The sequence below is a fragment of the Haliotis rufescens genome, unplaced genomic scaffold (assembly GCF_023055435.1).
Source record: "Haliotis rufescens isolate VD_foot unplaced genomic scaffold, xgHalRufe1.0.p SCAF_18, whole genome shotgun sequence".
In the NCBI taxonomy this organism is placed as follows: domain Eukaryota; kingdom Metazoa; phylum Mollusca; class Gastropoda; order Lepetellida; family Haliotidae; genus Haliotis; species Haliotis rufescens.
This window is the reverse complement of record NW_025963868.1, coordinates 25,129,201-25,152,617: the sequence shown is the minus strand read 5'-3', so window position 1 is coordinate 25,152,617 and position 23,417 is coordinate 25,129,201. Positions and strand designations below refer to the sequence as shown.

The window sequence follows — 23,417 nt, the reverse complement described above, 5'->3', positions numbered from 1 at the left end:
TACCATTGAATTATTTCTACAGCTCCCAGAAAAGCACATGTAAGCACAATAGTGTCGTATAACTGTATAATAATGAATTATATCGTTCGTTGATTTCTTACGATTGTATTCATTGGTTACTGTGCAATAAATCCTTGGTGAACTTATTCCCACCAACTGCGTTCAGTCAAAACCTAAAGAGTGAATCATGATCAAAATGCATTATATAGCAGACAATGGAACATACACGTTAGGCCTCACCCTTTAATCATTACTTAATAGCCATTAACCCTTTTGAGAATTTTTTTTTCTTCTGAAATCATCCAAGCAATGTTTCAGCTTCAAGGGATGGATGCACTGATGACGGACTTTGCGCTCGACGTTATCAAACTCACTCACTCACTCACTCACTCACTCACTCACTCACTCACTCACTCACTCACTCACTCACTCCCTCACTCACTCACACACTCACTAACTAAATATTTGAATGCTTTCACAATGATAAGACATGACCCACAATAGTTTTGTCTACAAATGTATGTCACGTCATGTCGACCTTCAAAACAAACTTTAAGTCAGATAAACCTTGACCTGATATTACAACTGCCGTCCATCCCACATTCCGGCAAATACTATCGCTCCCAACAAGCAATATGTCATTATGGTTGAGAATCATAGTTTATATGATATGTCTGGTCACTGGATAATTTCAAGTGACACTTTTTCCGGAATTCGTCCTGAAAAGAGGACGGAAGATGTTTGATTATGATTGCTGGAACAGCAAGATGGGGCTGGACATGCAGAACAAGTCCTGGTGGTATCACTCATTTCCAGTGATCTGTTCATCTTCACTGCATTTTGCCGTTTGCTCCCAATGGATTTTGTTTTGTAGGAAAGTCGTGACTAGTTATTCTCTTGCCTTGGCTTTCTATAATTACCCAAGCCATCACTGGGACGTTCAAGGTTTCATAAGCTGAATGAACATGAGTATGAAGTTCGAGGGGATGACACAAATGCTAAACTCGTAATATCCCTTGAACCCCTTAGTTTATACATGCGATGAGTTAATATTTATGAAGAGTTATTTTTTCTGCTAGTCGTCAACAAGATGGCGACTGCATGGCAAGAACCATGGACAGATTTTATGACGCTTATCGAATCCTAGAAATGAATCTGTAACAAAACCTGCTGGATGTATGCCTTTATGAACACCTTATAATTGACAGGTGCTATTTTGCCTCAACAAACAACACATCCGTGTTAAAACTCCTCGATGTACAACACACTCATGTAAGCACAATTCATAGTATAAACACTGACGTTTACATACTTCAGTATAAAACATAATTTGGTCAGCACAACTCGATGTACAACACACTCTCGTTAACCCGCCTGAATGTAAAACACACGCACGTCAGCATCCCTAAGATTTACAACTCTGTCATGATCATGCCACTGCGTCAAGGCACCAGAAGATCCTCACCAGAATGCCATCAAACTTGACAAAGCCACAATTCTCATCGGTATCACAGTCTGATACAATGTCCACGAGGCAGTGGACCAGTGAAGATCCTGAGTAGAATAGGTCTTCAGTAACCCATGCTTGGCGTAAGAGGCGACTAACGGGATCGGGTGGTTAGGCTCGTTGATGCATGTCATTATATCCCAATTGCGTGGATCGATGCTCATGATGTCAATCACTGGAGTGTCTGGTCCAGACTCGATTATTTACAGACCGCCGTTATATAGCTGGAATATTGCTGAGTGCGGCGTTAAACAACAAACCAACCAACCAACCCAATTGCATGGATCGATGCTCATGATGTCAGTCACTGGATTGTCTGGTCCAGACTCGATTATTTACAGACCACCGTCATATAGCTGGAATATTGCTGAGTGCGGTATTAAACAACAAACAAATAAACAAACAAAAGTCAAGTTGGACACATGGACCCTTGTACCTAGCACGTAACGGTAGACCAGGCACAAACACCAACATTTTATCACTGAAATTCCTCTCTTGTGACTTCTCTCCTGTTCTGATTAGATATGACATTTTTGTCATAGTGTACTTTCATTTTGTCCTGAGATTATTTTATATTATTCCTAGCAACTCACAAGCTTGATAAAAAGCCATGCCTGGAATGATACACATACTCCAACAAAGTCCTTTCAGAGCTATCATTGACCCAATGCTCCTTAAGTGATTTAAAGGTCCATGAACAGTGTGGCCAAAGACAAGGTCGAAAGGACTACAAGCTAAGGACTCCTACACTGACTCCAAAACAGCAAACAACAACAAATAAATGCCTTCATCCCAATCCTTCTCAGTCTCAAAACAGTAAATCCTCATCATATGAACTTCTCTTTGGCTCCCTGAGATTCGGGATGAGAGGCCCTAGACTTAAAATGAGCCATAAGTTTCCATAAAGTGATAGCTCCTTGAAACCTTGTGGCAGCACACATGAAAGTAAGCATGTACTGATTACCTGATCTAGTTTAGGCAAATGACCAACGCAATCAATGATTGCATGTGTTTCAAGGTTGCTGCTGAGATATCCTGATTAGATCTGCCAATCATTGGACATATGTGGAAGGTTTGTAAACTTCAGCCACGTCATGCCGCAAATTAGGCCCAAGTTTTGTTCACCCCAAATTAGTTTCTTGTGGCAAACTCAAAATATGTTTTTCCATATGAATTGGAAGAACAATTTGAAGAAAAACATCTCATTCATTATCAGTAGGAACATCTGGTGGCCTCGATTTCGTTATCAAACCGCTATCCTTGAAATAACAGCAAACTGGAACCTCGTCAGCTACGTCTAAAGAAAGTTGTGATATTTCAGTGCATATGCATAGTATTTCTTGCAAGGGGCTATGCTTTTAAAAAATTCGATGCAAGTGTTATGCACTTTGGGCGTATGTACTTGTATACTCTCGGCCTATTTACTTGTGTTTATGTCGAAATTAGGAGAATGCCCACTACAGTTGTACCTTCAAGTTTACCCTCGGCGTAAGTTCACAGTTGTGAGGTAACATGAAAATGTTCGCCGCCTCCTCTCACTGAACAATCTATGACATACACACACAAACATACACATACACAAACAAACACACACAAAAACACATACACTCACAAACACATATACACGAACAAATACACACATACACACACAAACACAAACACATACGCACACAAACACAGGCAAACACACACATACACACACAAATACACATACACACACATATGCACACACATACAAACAGACACACAAACACACACTACAGTTGTACCTTCAATGCTCCTATGCACCTGCGTTGTTCAGGGACCATATCGGTCAATCTTTGGAGGACGATACATGTCCCCAATGTGACCGGCTTCTCGGAGGCGACACCAAACTGTCGCACGAACTACCCGACCGCCCCATACAACGTTTCAGCTTCATACGATGGATGGACGGATGACTAACAACGAGCCTCGGCTTAAGTTCACAGTTGTGAGGTAACATGAAACTGTTCGGCGCCTCCTCTCACTGAACAATTTATGACATAAACACCCAACCATACACATACACAAACAAACACACACAAACACACAAACACAAAAAACACATACATACACACCCCGAGACACACACACACACACACACACACACACACACACACACACACACACACACACACACACACACACACACACACACACACACACACACACACACACACACACACACACACAAACGCACACAAACGCACACAAAGACACACATGCACACGCAAACACACGCATACACACAGAGGCACACATGCAATCATATAAACACACACATATGTACACATATAAACACATTCAAACACACACAACTACACGCATACACACATAAACATACATACACACACAAACACACGCACACATACACACATACATAAACACACACATACAAACACACGCATATACGCATACACACAAACACACGCAAACGAACTCACACATATACACGCATACAGACATATACACATATACACACTTACATACACACACAGACACACACATGCACTAACACACAAACACACACACACAACACATTAATACACACATATACACACAAACACATACACACACTCAAACATACACACACAAACACACACATACAAAAACACAACTACACACACAAACAAACACTCACACACATACACACACAGCGCGCACGCACGCACACACACACACACACGCACACACGCACACACACACACTGGAAAGTTAACGGCCTGTTCACTTCAAAAAATTAAATGGTTGGTTCTCACCCACGTTCCAATGGCATGGTTTTGACAAACAAGATTACAATCAGGGTTAGATAGTTGCATACTTTCTCATCGCAAAGAAAACATGAATCACAACAGTCTCATCTACAAATGTCTCTTTCTCATGTACAAATGTCATCTCGACCTACACAACCAGCCAACTTTATGCCAGATAAACCTTGACCCGCATGCGTTCCTCACCTGATATAATAGGACAACTGCCGTCAATCCTACATTCCGGCACACAATGCCGTTCTCAACAAGCAAGATGTCACTGTGTGTGGCAATCATAGTTTACATGTTGTGCCTAGTCACTGGTCAGTATCAAGTGACAATCTTTCAGGATTTCGTCCTCAAAGGAGGACGGAAGGTGTTTGATCCTGAACGCTGGAACGGCAAGATGGGGTTTGATAAGCCCAGCATCATCCAGTACGTGAAGAAAACTGGTGCCAGGGCTGCACGCTGGAACAAAGGAGATATTGGAGCCTTTGAGAAGGTAGATGGTGTGGTCATATTAAGTGTTCTGCTGCTGGTAGGGCAAGACATGCTTACCCTTTTCGCGAACACCCGTTGTTATCATTGATTTGTAGTAATCCATTCATATAATCTTCACCGCAATTTTGCCTTTTACCCCCAATGGAACATGTTTTGTGGGAACATCGAGACTGGTTATTCTTTAGTGTTGATGTTATATATTTACCGAGTAAGACTGGGACGTACAAGCTTTTATAACCTGTATAAACACGAGGATGAAGGTTGAGGTGTTGATACAAACGTTGAATACGTGATCGAGTTTATTTTTACAAATCGTTATTTGTGTGCTAGGATCATGGACAGATATTAGGACAAATATTGTTAATATATCACTGCAACGCTTATAAAAACCTAGCAATGAATTTGAAAAAATGAAAAATCCTATAAGAATGCCTTTATAGCCCCATATAATAAAAAAAATGTAACAGATTTTATTTCACCCCTACATACAACACATCCTCGTCAACAAATTTCGACGTACAACATATTAACGATAGTAGACATCGATGTACAACACACGTCAAAACACCTTGATATGCAACACAATCCAGCACAAATCGATGTACAACACATGCTAACACACCTCAATGTACAACACACTCACGTTGGTAATACTCGATGTACACCATACTAGCGTTGATACACATCGATGACCAACACAATCAGTGTCAGGGCACCGTACAACACACGTAAAACTCCTCATGCTGGTACACCTCGATCTACAACACACACGTCAGCCCACCTCAATGTACAACGCACTGACGTCAGCACACCTCGATGTACAACACAAACACACACACACACACACACATGTCAGCAAGACTCGATGTACAACACACACACATGTCAGCACACCTCAATGTACAACACACACACACACACACACACACACACACACACGACACATTCACATGGGTGCACCTCGACGTACAACACACACGTAAGCCCTCCTCGACGTACAACACATCCCTAGCATCCCTATGAGTTACAACACTGTCATGATCATGCCACTGCGTACAGGCACCAGAAGATCATCATCGGAAGGGTTATGCTGATCCAGCTTACTTCCGGAATGCAAGCTTCCAGCAGAACATAGTTTCTATGTATTCTGCCAACAGAGATGGATTCGGACGAACCCCGGGGAGAGAAATCATGATGGATCTTAGAGGTCAGAACAGTTTTAACCTTGATGACATTTTGAAGTTTTTGAATTTCCATACAGCCTTTAACGATGCAAAAGCTGCATTTGCTTTTACACATCATTCCCATGAAATAGAAAGACCAAAAGTGAAAACGATAAAGTCCCTGAACTGCCGAAATAATGTACAATGACATTACAATCTATAATATCGTAATGCATAATTTGTTTGAGAGAACATAAGAATACTCATCTTAAGATAATTGAGACAAACTATGCTTGTTTGTGTCCCATAGAACGATTAATCAAACTCATTCTAGAATGATTAAGCACGTCTCCATCGCCTAAGCTCTATGCCGAAATTTAGCATTATGCTTGGCTCAATTGAGATTTTACCATGCATTTTGTACATATAATCTTCTAAACAAGACTAGATCCGCGCTAAACGTTAGTCTATAACAAGCCAAGGAATCATTTTCAAGTGGTCAAGATATGACATTGACGTTCATGCAGGAGAGATTTTCATTGAACCACGACCAGTGGCCCGAACTCGAGATATAACACAGCCAATAGTATAATGTAACAGGAAATAAAGACAGAAAAAAGGCCTCAAGACTTGTTAGCAATATTAAATCTGTTGGGATACTTTTAGTTACTTTATGAACACCATAGTTAAATGCATTAAAAAAAATTGTTTGTGTCTCCCTAGCCGACGCCTGGCCACACTGGATGGACACATCTCAACACAAAGGCCACTTCCCTAACAACGTGGATGCTGCTGCTGATATGGCTGCTATGTTGCTGAAGGCCGTCCATGATGGAACCAAGGGTGACACACCGCCATACTTTGAACCAGTCAACGAAGTCGACGGTATGTGGAAATACAACGTTAACTGGACACAGATTACTGACTACCACAAAGCCGCCAATGCAAAGGTCAAGGCTACTCTACCACACGTTAAAGTTGGAGGTCCGGCATATTCCGGTGCCATTAGTCAGCTGGACAAACACGACTTTAAGGTTTGGGAAAATATCAAGGAGTTTTTGGACATGGCGGTCAAACACCTTGACTTCATTTCCTTTCACCCTTTCAGCCATATGCACATCACAGGAGAATCCTACTACTTCTCAGGTTCGAATGAAGCCCGCTTTGTTGGGATAATAGATCTTATTGAAAGTTATGCCCATTCGAAAACAGGTAAAGATATTCCCATCATCTGTTCAGCCTTTGGTTTGGGGTCTATCATAGGTGTGGATATGCAGAAGCCTAACCCACTGATAGATTATGGCTATGTGTACCTCCACAATGCAGAAATGTTTACCATGCTGAATCATCGTGGAGTGGTCGACAGAGCTGTGGCGTTCTTGCTTGGACATAGAGAAAGTTTTGGGCAAGCCAGCATTGATTACAGTCTCTTGGACACCAACAACCACGAGAGAAAAACAGCCGAGGCGTATCACTTCTGGCAGGTGCTTTCAAATCGCATGACGTATCTGCGAACAGACAGTCAATTCCATGGAGCTGAGAGACTCGTGGCATCGCATGCTTTAGTGGATCCAACTTCAAAGAGGGTTGTACTTCTTCTGCATAACTTTGACACGCACCCGACCCAGGTCAAGGTCAAGTTTGATCACGGATGGATGAATCCGTCTACGGCAGTGATGTCCTGTGTCCACTTGAACTCCCACAAGGTTACAGTACGGGACAAGGAATCAAACGTCCACCTCAACAACGGAGTCGTCACACTGCCGACTGAGGCAAGCTGCTATCTTAAATTCCAAACTGCCTTCAACTTTGCTCACAGCAAGACGATCACGGAAACTGTCCACTACGGACAAGATGTTGCTAAACCAATACAGAACAACGTTGTCACCACCAGCATCAATCTTGGCCATGTGAGCAATATTCAGTACGCGTATCTGCGAGTCTGCATTAGCCTCGGTGACAAGACCGGCAATCCAAAACCAACATCGGTGCAGCTTAACGGCAATTCCCTCAACTCATTTTACTTCCTACATCGGCAAAACAACGGTAAATACGAGACAATATGGATGACGATGCAATATCTAGTTCCAGTCTCGTTCCTGAAGCAGAACCAGAACGTGGCCAAGTTCCACTTTGCCCAATCGGGAGGGCGGATGTCAAGTGTTGCTCTTGTTGTCGGAACTCTCTGATCAGACAGTCTGTATCTTTAAGTTCGCGTACATAAAGAATACAATGCACAGTACAATGTTTGTTATAGTATTATGATAGTACGGGTGGCCAAGACGTCAAAGGTGTTGCAATTCGCCATGCAGAGTTGCTTCCATTAGGTTAACAATTAACCTATGATCGTGGAAGAATTCCAGATTATGTTTCATAAAGCTAACTCGTGATAATACTTTATAATGCTTTGTGATTAGTACAGATTTCTTAATAGGCTTTAACATGTGCTGATTCAAGGAGCGGGTTAACCCCAAACAAGGTCTTTGCTATGGTTAACATCACTGACATGTCTACCCATAAATCAGACAACTTCCATGGTCAAGTGGTAGAGCGTCCGCCTGGAGAGCGGAAGGCCCGGGGTTCGATACCCGGCCGCGTCATACCAAAAGACAATAGAGATGGTATTTGTTGTTACCCTTTCTTGCGCTCGGTATTAAGAGGCTGAAACTGGTCAAACTGAGGCATGGTATCTTAGTGAGCTAACACTATAAATCGGCATAAGTCCGGACGAGTACAAGCAGCCACACACACACACACACACACACACACACACACACACACACACACACTCACACACACACATGCACGTCGCTATATAAGTGCAATAATCTTGGATACGACATTAAACCCATTTACCTCACTTCACCTACCAATAAATCCTTGATTACCAGACTGCTGCGTTAATCAACAAATAAACAAACAAATTTTGTACTATGTTTATGACTACGTTTTGTCATGGCACCCTGTAACATAATCGAGACGGGGCCAGACAATCCAGTACAGGATCAGTATAGGCAACTGACGACCAGTGCTCTGTTCAACAAAGCAACCTCAGCGCTACAACAATCACAAGCCTATGTTAAACATGGCAATTACGATCACCTTAGGGATAAACGTACCTTGTAAGACGGGGTCCTAGTCTAATCTTCAGTCCCCATAGAGTGGTAGCGAATGATTTCAGGGTATTTTGACCAGTTAGAATGGAGATATACTGCACCAAATAATTGAGGACAGTTTTAACACAGTCACAGTGAAGAAGCTGAAGTGTATTGCCCCCATACAACATATGGCGATCACCTTAGTGTGTAGTACAGTACAGCGATTTGCTGTCAAAATTTTCCTGAACCACAACCAAGTCAGATCTCGAGGTGTAGGATATGCCCTCCCACCACACACACACACACACACACACACACACACACACACACACACACACACACACACACACACACACACACACACACACACACACACACACACACACACACACACACACACACACACACACACACATGACACTTCCGCCACTGAAAACTGAAATTGTCAAATTCACGTACACAATGTGGGGCAAAACTCTCACGTTCTATCCAATCTCGCCGGTGAAGAAGAAATCGTAATTCATTGCTTAACCACACTCGTCTCCAGTTTCTCAGATTCTGGTATGTAAGGCTGTAAGGTATGGCACCCAACGAAAGCGTCTCTTGCAAAAAGGGACGATAACTGGTCTTCTGGGTCGGATTCCAGCCTCGCGATGATGGTTCCTGACAGTCTGGTCCGATATGCTCCTCAAACGTCCTGCAGTCTCCGGAGCTCTTGCATTGCGATGACGTTGGTGGAACAGTCGAATGTCGCGACCCTGTGCAGGGGTAACTCTTGGTCGGCCGGTTTTCGGACGGTCTGCAGTGGCCGGCAACAAAGGTGGCAAATGGTGCTGTGGTGGACGTTGAAGTGGCGTGCAACAGAAGACTCTTTGCATACGTACTATGGCGGTGCATTTACATTGATACCAACTCTATTCCAAACGCCAAGAAATGAGCTGTTTCGTGTCGTTGTGGGACAAAGCTCACCTGTTTGTACCCTTCACGTGTGTCAGATTCCCACCATAGAGTGTAAAGTATCTCCCTGAAAGCTGTTAAATTAAGAAAGTTCACAATTGACAATTGAAGTCGGATCTGTAGACGTTTTAGACTGTGCTCCCGTCTACCTAAATTAGAAGAGAGGCGGTAACCGATTTGTTGTAGGCTGCAATTGGACGACACTAAACACCGCTTTCATTGGTCGTCGGTATCGAATGAAAGCAAATAGAGGACTAGGTGAAATTTGTTTGTGATGTAAAGTGCTCTTGCCAAAATTAACAGCAGAGCAGAGCACAACGTTTACTTTTAAGATCTTATAAAAAATTAGCGTCAAATAATTACTCTAGATCGGCACAGTTCATGAGGACATTACGCATGCGCACATATAACCGGATATCATACAGATCTGCAATTGTGCCATATTTGGGGGCCTCTGCCTGTTGGCTAAAAGCACTAAAAGTGCTGAGCACGCACATTTTGCCCTCGATACTTGAAATGGATGTAATATTTAGAGCGCTAATGACCAAGGTCACTTGTAAATATAGCCGTTCGCAGTCATCTGACTGTTGATTCTTACACGGATTATAACCACGTGATCAAAACTCAATGGTGATGTTTATCGCTACCAGAATGGACATTTCTTGAAAAGCGCACTTTCCAATGTTTACTGCAAGTAATAGTACCTATAGGCGGAATGGTTTGTTTTCACTTTATAAGTATTAAAACTCAAAACTTAATACTTAGAACTTAAGACGTTAAGGGTCAAAGGGAGATTACTCTTCAAACCTCAGAGGCCAGACCTTGTTGATAATTTTAACTTTATATAATGATATTTATTAAAGTCACGAACGTATTCCGAAAAAAACATTAACGTCCTTGCACATCAACATTAATGATATTAAAACACAAAACAGTGTCTAATTACGAGTTTCTGTACCCGAATTTGCATGTGAAATATGTGAGGTGGGTGTTGGAAAATCCAAAATGGCTGTTACTGACAGTATACAGTCTCATATTAGGTCAGTATCAACCATCTTGGATTTTTACGGACGGTATATGGGCTCATGTGGGGTCAGTAGTTCTGCGCTCTGACTGGTCAATCTCACTTTGAGGAATAATAATATCACATATGCAGTTAGCTTCGTTAATTATACATCGCGATAATTCGTTATTCCGTTTCACGTGGCGAGGACTTTTAAGTAAAAGCAGCGATGGAAGGCTTGCTCATGGGCCAATGATGTCGAAAACATGTTTGTTTCTTTGTTTGTTGTTTAATGCTGCACTCAGCAATATTTCAGCTGTATGATGTCGGTCTGTAAATCATCGAGTCTGGACCAGACAATCCAGTGATTGACATCATGAGCATCGATCCACGCCATTGGGATACGATGACATGCATCAACCAAGTCAGCGAGCCTGACCACTCGATCCCGGTAGTCGCCTCTTATGGCAAGCATGGGTTGCTGAAGACCTATTCTACCCCGGATCTTCACGGGTCTTCAGTTTAGAAGGAACAGTGACAGCACAATTTAGCGTTGTGCCAGTCGAATCAGATTCAAAAAGGTTTGGCAACGAATTGATCCACTGTATTTACCATTAGCGTGAATGAGTTTGATTTAGGGGATCGTTGAACATCATTTATCAAAATTGATATTGAACGAAGCAGCTCTAAAATCTCGACAATAGTTGCTTTCGTCAGTAGGGTTTGATCAATTCACATTTCAAATAACTAAGCATTTCTTAAGCGCTGGTATCCAGTTAAGAAAACTGCTCAAAAGCGCTGGCAGGAAACTCTAACACGGATGGGGTTCTACTGCAAGTAAGTGTTCCTGAAGAGGTAGGTCTTCAGTCTGCGCTGGAAGCTGCCCAGTTCTTGGGAACTTCTGATGTCAAGTCGTAGTCTGTTCCATAACATTGGAGCTGCACGTGCAAAGCAGCGATCACCAAATCTGCTTGTTCGTGACGTGGATATGCACAGTAATTGGTGATCACCTGAACGCAGATTGCGTCTAGGTTCATACTCACAAATCATGTTCTTGATATATGCTGGTGCAGCACCTTGTCTTGATTTGAAGATCAATGTGAAGACCTTGTACTTGATACGGTCCACCACCTTTAGCCAGTGAAGGTCCTTTAATATTGGTGTCACGTGATCTCGTCTTTTGGTCTTAGTGACTAGCCGTGCAGGGCAGTTCTGGATGCGCTGGAGCTTTGCTAAGAGATGTTATGGTAGGCCAAGAAGCAAAGCATTACAATAGTCAAGATGTGAAGATTGTATGTTCCATGAATCACGGTCGATTTCGAAAAGAACGGAAATACATAGAATGAGTATACTGGTGTTGCAGATGCACAACCAAATGACCAATCTCCCCATTGAGCCATGGTCATGGTATGGAGTGATTTAATTAAAACCCCAAAAAGATACACATTGAATTTCTTCAAATAGTCACTAAATCGGTGTTGATGTGGTTTTAAGCGTCCCGCGTTAGGTTCTATAACACAAGCTGGAGGCGAGTGTTATAAAACCTTACGTGGGACGCATAAAACCCCATGTACCCCGAGTAATCCTGCTGCAACGAATTTAACTTAGCGAAATGATTTAATATAACATTGTAAAATAATTCAAATTAATTCCAAATTGATAGAAAACAACTATTCGATTAAACTGAGGTCAGCTTCACGTGTCATCCATTGGCTCGGAAAAAGCTAGCGGCGTTTTGCTTTGAAGCGGGGTATAAAGGATTTATTCTGTCTATAAAAAATGCACCATCAGACTGTAGCGCTCGTGGTGGGGTATAAAAGATTGATTCCCCCGCAGAGAAATGTATCACTCTCCAAGGCCGGTTACACAGTATTTTATCAAGATCTCGTGGACCAATCAGATCTCACCATTCTGACAACGGGGTATATTGGTGTTGAAGATGACAGACAAATGACCAGTCTCTCCATTACCCCACGGTATGTACTACAGTAAACTACGGTTATAACGAACACGCTTATAACGAACTGACGGATATAACGAACTTACGTTTTGGTCCCGACTACTTTCTGTAGTTATGCTGTATATGTACTTATAACGAACTACGGTTATAACGAACTGAAATTAGTAGTCCCTTTGAGTTCGTTCTAACCGTAGTTTACTGTAATTTAATGAACAGCAAATAAAGATAAAAATTGTATTTCTTCAAATATTCACTAAAAAGGTGTTAATGCCGAGCACATGAATATTCACATGGGACCTCAAGTTAAAAGAGAGTCAGTAAGTGGAAATCCTTCAACAACGCGTTTGTGGGAGGCCATGAGTTCTAACGAGTTGATTTGTATCTTTTCTGTGAATGGGTCTCCACTGATAATAGCCACTAGAGTTATCTCCCTTCAAGTGTTCACGCTGCACAGCGCAGTTCACGAGGCGCTGAATAATTCCATTATTTAAACTTGGAGGTCTTGTCCCTAGGTCCATGAATACTTATCTCACCTTTCATTAAAATATTAGCTCCTGATTGGTTAAGGAGCGAGCAATTATTTTCCCTGAAGCCCGCTCATGTGCACCGCTGAGAAATCAATCGGAACTCACCTTAGGTAACTTGCTTAGGTAACTTGTCCTTGGTTCTAGAGCGAAAAGTGGGTGAGGGAATTGGGTTTTACCTGTATCTGTCCAAACAGACCGCCCTTTAAATCGTAGGACCCGTGAAGATCCGGGGTAGAATAGGTCTTCAGCAACCCATGCTTGCCGTAAAAGGCGACTACGCTTGTCGTCAGTGGCGACTAGCAGGATCGGGTGGTCAGACTCGCTGACTTGGTTGATGCATGTCATCGTGTCCCAATGGCGTGGATCTATGTTCATGATGTCAATCATTGGATTGCTGGATTGTGTCGATTATGAACACACCGCCTTCATACAGCTGGAATATTGCTGAGTGCGGCGTTTAACTTGGTACCTATATCCCCGGGTCTGTATGAATGAATGGAGATGAGATAAATTCGTTATCAACAGATCCCTCGGGGCATATAGTGTGATGTACCCTGTGTGTGAGCCTATGTGCCCCGAGCCGTAAAGTTGGGTTATATAGGTTCATACACAGAGTACATCACACCGTATGCCCCAAGGGATCTGTTGACAACTACTAATGTACCTTGTTGGTACAGCAAATACCAGATATATTGAAGAAGGGTATTTTTGAAAAGTCATAAGGGAGTCGGGTGCAGGGAGGGATGTTATAACGAAATCGAGTGCAGCGAGATATGTTATGACGAGGTCGAGTTCAGGAAGAGACGTTACAATGAAGTCGAGTGCAGGAAGATATGTTATAACGAAGTCGGTGTGAAAAGAGATGTTATAACGATGTCGGCGTGCAGGATGAGACTTTATAACGAAATCGAAAGCAGGGAGAGATGTTTTAACGAAGTCGACGTGCAGGGAGAGGTGTTATAACGAAGTCGCTGTACAGGGAGAGGTGTTATAACGACGTCGGTGCAGGGATGGGATTTTTCTATGGAGAATAGAGATGTTTCTTTTTATTTCAAAAATATTATCCTGAATTCGTTTTTAAGAAAAACAGGCCCATGCAGATCCGGGTAGAGAAAAGGCATCCAGCAAACCATGATTAAGAGGCGGCCATGCTTGTCGTAAGTGGCGACCAACGGGATCGGGTGGTCAGGCTCGCTGACTTGGTTGATGCATGGTATCGTATCCCAACGGCACAGATCTAACAGAAAAAACACTATGCAGCTATGCAAATGTGTTACAGGTATTTTCTTTCTTTACGACAGTCTCAAGCATAATTAGTTATTTACACAATTTACAGAATTTAGTTTCTTCGAAAATATCCCATGTAGCCAGTTGACTACATGATTATGTCTGATGTAGCCAGTTGACTACATGGTGAAGTCGCGTGTAGCTACTTGACTACATGATGAAGTCGGATGTAGCTAGTTGACTACATGGTGAAGTCGGATGTAGCTTGTTGACTACATGATGAAGTCGGATGTAGCTGGTTGACTGCATGGTGAAGTCGCGTGTAGCTTCTTGACTACATGATGAAGTCGAATGTAGCTTCTTGACTACATGGTGAAGTCGGATGTAGCTTGTTGACTGCATGGTGAAGTCGCGTGTAGCTTCTTGACTACATGATGAAGTCGAATGTAGCTTGTTGACTACATGGTGAAGTCGGATGTAGCTACTTGACTACATGGTTTAGTCGGATGTAGCTCGTTGACTACATGGTGAAGTCGCATGTAGCTTGTTGACTACATGGTGAAGTCGGATGTAGCTACTTGACTACATGGTGAAGTCGGATGTAGCTTGTTGACTACATGGTGAAGTCGGATGTAGCTTGTTGACTACATGATGAAGTCGGATGTAGCTACTTGACTACATGGTGAATTCGGATGTAGCCAGTTGACTACATGGTGAAGTCGCATTAACTTGTTGACTACATGGTGAAGTCGGATGTAGCTACTTGACTACATGGTGAATTCGGATGTAGCCAGTTGACTACATGGTGAAGTCGCATTAACTTGTTGACTACATGGTGAAGTCGCATTAACTTGTTGACTACATGATGAAGTCGCGTGTCGCTTGTTGACTACATGGTGAAGTCGGATGTAGCTTGTTGACTACATGGTGAAGTCTGATGTAGCTTGTTGACTACATGATGAAGTCGCGTGTAGCTCGTTGACTACATGGTGAAGTCGGATGTAGCTTGTTGACTACATGGTGAAGTCTGATGTAGCTACTTGACTACATGATGAAGTCGCGTGTCGCTTGTTGACTACATGATGAAGTCGGATGTAGCTTGTTGACCACATGGTGAAGTCTGATGTAGCTTGTTGACTACATGGTGAAGTCTGATGTAGCTTGCTGACTACATGGTGAAGTCTGATGTAGCTTGTTGACTACATGGTGAAGTCGCGTGTCGCTTGTTGACTACATGGTGAAGTCGGATGTAGCTTGTTGACTACATGATGAAGTCGGATGTAGCTACTTGACTACATGATGAAGTCTGATGTAGCTTGTTGACTACATGGTGAAGTCTGATGTAGCTTGCTGACTACATGGTGAAGTCTGATGTAGCTTGCTGACTACATGATGAAGTCTGATGTAGCTTGCTGACTACATGATGAAGTCTGATGTAGCTTGTTGACTACATGGTGAAGTCGCATTAACTTGTTGACTACATGGTTTAGTCGGATGTAGCTCGTTGACTACATGGTGAAGTCGCATGTAGCTTGTTGACTACATGGTGAAGTCGGATGTAGCTACTTGACTACATGGTGAAGTCGGATGTAGCTTGTTGACTACATGGTGAAGTCGGATGTAGCTTGTTGACTACATGATGAAGTCGAATGTAGCTTCTTGACTACATGATGAAGTCGGATGTAGCTTGTTGACTACATGATGAAGTCGGATGTAGCTTGTTGACTACATGATGAAGTCGGATGTAGCTACTTGACTACATGGTGAAGTCTGATGTAGCTTGCTGACTACATGGTGAAGTCTGATGTAGCTTGCTGACTACATGATGAAGTCTGATGTAGCTTGCTGACTACATGATGAAGTCTGATGTAGCTTGTTGACTACATGGTGAAGTCGCGTGTAGCTACTTGACTACACGATGAAGTCGGATGTAGCTAGTTGACTTCATGATGAAATCGGATGTAGCTTGCTGACTACATGATGAAGTCTGATGTAGCTTGTTGACTTCATGATGAAATCGGATGTAGCTTGCTGACTACATGATGAAGTCGGATGTAGCTTGTTGACTACATGGTGAAGTCGCGTGTAGCTACTTGACTACACGATGAAGTCGGATGTAGCTAGTTGACTTCATGATGAAATCGGATGTAGCTTGCTGACTACATGATGAAGTCTGATGTAGCTTGTTGACTACATGGTGAAGTCGCATTAACTTGTTGACTACATGGTGAAGTCGGATGTAGCTTGTTGACTACATGGTGAAGTCGCGTGTAGCTACTTGACTACACGATGAAGTCGGATGTAGCTAGTTGACTACATGATGTCCGGTAAAGCTAGGTCACTACATGGTGAAATCAGATGTAGTAAGTTGACAACTTGATGAAGTCGGATTTCAATAGCCAAAATAAATTTCTGCTAAAAGCAGAGTCGATTGTCCGATTCCTACTGTATTATGTGTATGTGACCGCCTCCGTGGCCTAGTGGTAGAGCGTCTGCCCGGACAGCGGAAGGTCGGCGGTTTGATCCCCGACCGCGTCATACCAAAAGACGTTAACAGATGGTACTTGTTGTTATCCTGCCTGGCGATCTGTATTGAGGGGCTAAAACAAGAACTGGTTGGCTCGGAGTCAGCATACTTTGTCTGAGTAGGGTATTCATGTTAAACTGCGGCATGGTATCTCAGTGGTCTAGCACTTAAATTCGGCATAAGTTCAGACTAGTAAAAGCAGCCGCACACACACGCAAACACACGCGCACGTTCATGCACGTTGCTATATAAGTTGAATAATCTTGAACGCGACGTTAAACCACGTGTCACCGTCATCTTTCACCTCACTAGCAAGTGTGTATGAAGCACTATGAAATAGAATCACCAAACAAACAACCGTATCTCTCTAGTAGTATGGACAATATTGATTATACCACATCTACTTTCCCCGCTCCATTAAAGCTAGGAGTGTATATTGTTATTATCTGTCGACCCTATCACTTGACCGTGTCTAACCTTCACGTAAGGGTAGTCAGCAGCATAACACTTGATCTGATAATCAATTCTCAACTCCTGGAACTAGAGCGTGTCGACAAAGGGGATCGATTGTCCACAATGACCGATGAGCGTCGGTCTGCATACGCTTGGTCGACCGGAACACTGAAACCAAGATCTGTATGGCTATGGCCAGGTCCAGCTTGTGGGGGAACTAAGAAAAAACTGGTCAACCCAATGATTTATATACACCGTGACAAACGTTATGCTCCGTCAACAATATGTTTTTTCTTCTATGACTCTATTCTAAATGTTTTGTTTAAAATGGTGTCGCGTATTGCGCTTCTGACGAAACACATTTGTTTTGTTTGAAGAATGAAATATACTGAACAAAAGAAGTAAGGGATCGGGAATACTCTTGGGGATCATTTTTGTAGTGAAGACAGCACATAATTCATAAAATTATCCCCAAAACAAAAACGGGTGGCCCAGTCTGAGGCGCCGCGATTCGGTGTGCAGAGTTGCGTCCCTTGGGCACTCCAGAAACCTATGATTGTGGGTTCGAATCCCGGTTCGCCCCGATTATGTTTCTAGGTTTGTCAGCACCATACCCGTGCTCGTGGGTTTCACCGAAGTGGTAAACGTCGGAGACCTGCATCACTTCGGGCTTTCCTCCCACATGAAGCTGACACGCCGTGATATAACTGGAATACTGTTAAAAGCGGCGTTAAGTACAGCTCACTCACTCCTTTGTTCGGTATACTTCCAATGATGTACTGTGCCGTGGCAATAGTTATATGACGATCCTTTCAATTGCCCCCTTTGGTTTTTTGCAGCATAGAGTTTGTGCACTTTACAGCGGGTACATGTAGAGACTTAGACGTGTTTCAAAGTGAGGCCATTGCCTATCCTTCTTTCCGTCCACTAGTATTCATCCATCCCTCTATCTATCTATTATTAAATCAATTTTTTGGTGTTCCCAACCGTGATTTTGCTGGAATATTGCTAAAGTGGCGTGAAACCATACTCACCCACTTATCCATCTTGATACGGTATTAATTGAATGCTTATGATGAATTTGCAGATCAGAGAGACAAAACTACCCTCTGTATTTTCATATTCAAATGGGGGCGTTCGGGTAGCCTAGTTTGTAAAGCGTTCGCTCGTCACGCCGAAGACCCAGGTTCGATTCCCCGCATGGTAAACACAATGCTTGAAGCCCATTTCTGGAGTCCCCTGGCGTGATATAGCTGGAATATTGTTAAATGAGACGTAAACCATACTCACTCACTCACTCACTCACTCAAGTGAAACATTTTAGTTCAACCCCGGTATACCAAATTCGGACGTTAAATATGACGATTCCAAACCAAAATCCTAAATCTTCCACCATGTACTATTGATGAGTGAATCATTACTGCCGCATCGACTGACCCGACTATGGCCATCTAAAATACGAACTGATCTAAGCTAAAAATATCATCTGACGACAAACTATCACGACTGTAAATGGGAGAGACAGGGACTGTAAATGGTTATTAAAAAGGTTTATAAACGAAAGGACTAACCCCGTGGGGAATCCAGGTTAGAATAGGTGAGGTGAGATGAAATGGGGTTTAACGTCGCGTCCAAGATTATTGCACTTATATAGCGACGTGCATGTACGTGTGTGTGTGGCTGCTTGTACTAGTCAGGACTGATGCCGATTTATAGTGCTAGCTCACTGAGATACCATGCCGCAGTTTAACATGAATACCCCACTCAGACACAGTATACTGACTCCGAGCCGAACAGTCCTTGTTTTAGCCCCTTAATGCCGAGCGCCAGACAGGGTAACAACGAGTACCTTCTTTTAACGTCTTTTGGTATGACGCGGCCGGGGATCGAACCCCGGACCTTCCGCTCTCCGGGCGGACGCTCTACCAAGGTTAGAATAGACCCAAAGAGACCTCTGCTGATCATATACCGATGGACCGGGTGGTCAGGCTCGGTGACTTGGTTGATTGCATATCATCGTACCCTGATGGCGTGACATGATGCTCATAATATCATTGTATTGTTTGGACCAAACTATTTACAAGGCTCCTTGACATGGGTACATCGGGTGAAGCCCATTTCTGGTGTCCCCCGCCGTGATATTGCTTGAATATTGCTAAAAGCGGCGTAAAACCACACTCACTCAGTCATTTGAGACTTTGATTTCAGTATCATTTTATGTGAGATCGATACTCTCGAGCCACGTCCTGTTAGGAAATAAATGGGAATCAACAATACACTTTATTATAAATAATAGAATAAACCGTAGATGAAAGGCCAGGCTATCGAGTTGTTGACGGACGTCAAAAAGATGGTAAACATGATGTGTGTGCTGTGTTAAGTTGAATGTTTAGCAAATTACAAACGCTTGCTGTTTAATTTGCATAGCCTCTGTTGTCAGTTTTTTTAAGAAGTGTTAATGCGTGCTGATGTTTCATGTGATGTTTGGCGAAATAACTGTAAATCGGTACATTTAAACGTGCATGCGGAATCGTTGTATTGTTTTCGTCGTAAAAGCTGCTATTACAATTGATTTTATTCCGCTTTTAGCAATACTGAACGAACAACAGGCTATAAGACTCCTGGAATAAACATATAATACAGCCCAACAAACACAACAGTTTTATGATGGTTGGGTCGGTTTGACTCGCGTCATTTAGAGCAGCATAGTGTGTGGACCATCGTTACATCGTGCAACGCATGTATTACGCTACACTCATCTGAGGTTGGCTGGTTGGTTGGTTGGGCTGTTGTTTAACGCCGCACTCAGCAATATTCCAGCTATATGACGGCGGTCTGTAAATAATCGAGTCTGGACCAGGCCATCCAGTGATGAATATCATGAGCATCGAGACACGCATTTCGGGTCGATGACATACATCAACCAAGTCATCTGGCCTGCTCATCTGAGGAAGCTTGGACATGTCGCTGTTCAGTTTGGTTGAACCACCAGTCGGTGCACGTGTATCACGGTTTTCCACGGATGACACAACGTGACATGGTTATGCTTGGATTTGAAAATAAAAGCAAGGTCTTTTTTCCATAAAACATATTTCCCAAAAGTAATATATGCTAAAAGCAGTGTCGTTGGCAAAGTTCCGACTGTATAATTATCATTAAAAAGGCTGCGAGTTGAAGTTAAATTGCTGAAATATTATCGAGAAGATTGAATAAATAAAGGAAATCATTACCACACCATTATTTTTATGGATGTGCATTTTGCGTATCATATACGATTTTATTTTTGTTCCGTTCCTCCCTGCTCAGTCCTGAAAACCATTGAAATAGCCGAATACCTTCGAAATAGCCGAATACCTTCGAAATGACCGAATACCTTCGAAATAGCCGAATACCCTCGAAATAGCCGAATACCCTCGAAACAACAGCCGAATACCCTCGAAATAGCCGAATACCGCCGAATCCCGCGTACTAAAAGTGGAACGCACCCTCTATCATACAATGACAGTCTCATTAATATTTTGACGACCCGTTAGAATAGGTCTTCAGCAACCCATGCTTGCCATAAAAGGCGACAATTGCGAAGATCGATGCTCATGATGTCAATCACTGGATTGTCTGGTCCAGACTCGATTATTTACAGAACGCCGTCATATAGCTGAGAGCGGCGTTAAACAAGAAACTGGTATAGAGGCTGCAACTACTCCTGCAACAACAACAACAACAACAACTACGACGGCTGCTACATGTACTAATATAAATATTTTGTCCTGGAGTTTATCGCCTTTAGCCGTAAGGGTGTTGTTGAATTATTGACAGAGGCGTCCCTGGACACAAGGGGGACATTCGCAGAGTTGTGTTTCAGGGGCAGTCGGGGCGGTCGGGTAGCCTAGTGGTAAAAGCGTTCGCTCGTCACGCCGAAGACCCAGGTTCGATTCCCCGCATGGTAAACACAATGCTTGAAGCCCATTTCTGGAGTCCCCTGGCGTGATATAGCTGGAATATTGTTAAATGAGACGTAAACCATACTCACTCACTCACTCACTCACTCAAGTGAAACATTTTAGTTCAACCCCGGTATACCAAATTCGGACGTTAAATATGACGATTCCAAACCAAAATCCTAAATCTTCCACCATGTACTATTGATGAGTGAATCATTACTGCCGCATCGACTGACCCGACTATGGCCATCTAAAATACGAACTGATCTAAGCTAAAAATATCATCTGACGACAAACTATCACGACTGTAAATGGGAGAGACAGGGACTGTAAATGGTTATTAAAAAGGTTTATAAACGAAAGGACTAACCCCGTGGGGAATCCAGGTTAGAATAGGTGAGGTGAGATGAAATGGGGTTTAACGTCGCGTCCAAGATTATTGCACTTATATAGCGACGTGCATGTACGTGTGTGTGTGGCTGCTTGTACTAGTCAGGACTGATGCCGATTTATAGTGCTAGCTCACTGAGATACTGTTATAGTGCAAACCATTTAAATACTTTTATTTAATATTTCATTTATCTAAATACCTAACTGGTTCAACATGTTTCCAAGTGCACCGAAATTCTATGCCCTTTGTCTGTTTAAAATATTCAGCAAACATTCGACGTATCCCCTCTTATCATAAGCCCCTCCGGGCAGGACCCTTAATCTCCAGGGCTATCTATAAATTTCAATTAACACCTCCTAACGTCGCCGGATCTTACGTCTATACATACACGTGGGACAATGACCTTGCCACACGTTACGTAATACCTCGCTCTACAAAACCCGACTGACATGGTCAGTCAGAGAGAGACAGCCTAGAGAAGAGCCAGAAGGTAAGTGACAGAACGGTTCTCCCACCCGGGAACATTGGCCACTCGGTCCCGGTGTGCGTTCTGTCACGTTATTATCAACATGTACCTTATCGAATGTCATTTCAACCATCAACAATAAATATGGCTGCTGTCGTCTAAACTTCACCCCTGAGTTTTGTCTTCCGTCATCACCCTGAGCTACCATCCGAGGGCCGAAACAACGCCCTTGGACAGATGGTGGAGAATCCGGGTAGCGTGAGTTTGCTGTGACTCACGCACGATCCCCCTACCCTAACTCGCAGCAAAGCAAATGGTAGTTCAGAGTTGATGGGAGACAAAAGCAGCGTCAAGCCAGCCGCCATCTTGACGGGAAAACGAAGAAGATGACAGACAGCACCCCAGCCAACCCGATCGTCAACAACAGACGCACCCCAGCCAACCCGATCGTCAGCAACACACAGCAGCCCAGCCAACCCGATCGTCAGCAACAGACAGCAGCCCAGCCTACCCGAACGTCAGCAACAACGACATCCAGACAATATTCATGTAACCATGCTACCAACACTCAAGATCAAGTCAACCAATGTCAAGATTCTTCAGCAAGTGCCTACCGTTATATGTGTGTGTGTGACAATATATTTGAACCTTCGTTCCAACTCTAAACGAGTACTGTGCTAAAACGTATTCTCACGGACATTCTTGTTCATGTAAGGTATGTTATGTTATCAAGTCATTATTGTTTCGTTGTCTTAAAATTTTTGTCATGTTTTTTTCTATAATGAGTATGTATTGCAATCTATGTATTGTTATCAGAGGTACATCCTTATCAGATTAAGTTTTTGAAATCGGCTAGGCTCCTACTCTATTCATGTCTTACACCCTACGCTTATACGCATTTAGTGCAGATCCACGATATCTGCGG

General features: G+C 42.9%; 1 protein-coding gene across 1 annotated transcript; it reads left to right on the top strand.

The window, feature by feature from the left end:
- Positions 1-4,510: 4,510 nt before the first annotated feature.
- Positions 4,511-8,181, top strand: LOC124132931. The gene is made up of 3 exons (XM_046497110.2): positions 4,511-4,780; positions 5,839-5,986; positions 6,666-8,181. Exons 1-3 carry the CDS (start codon positions 4,532-4,534, stop codon positions 8,129-8,131), a joined length of 1,863 nt encoding a protein of 620 aa, XP_046353066.2. The 5' UTR covers positions 4,511-4,531; the 3' UTR covers positions 8,132-8,181.
- Positions 8,182-23,417: the final 15,236 nt, after the last annotated feature.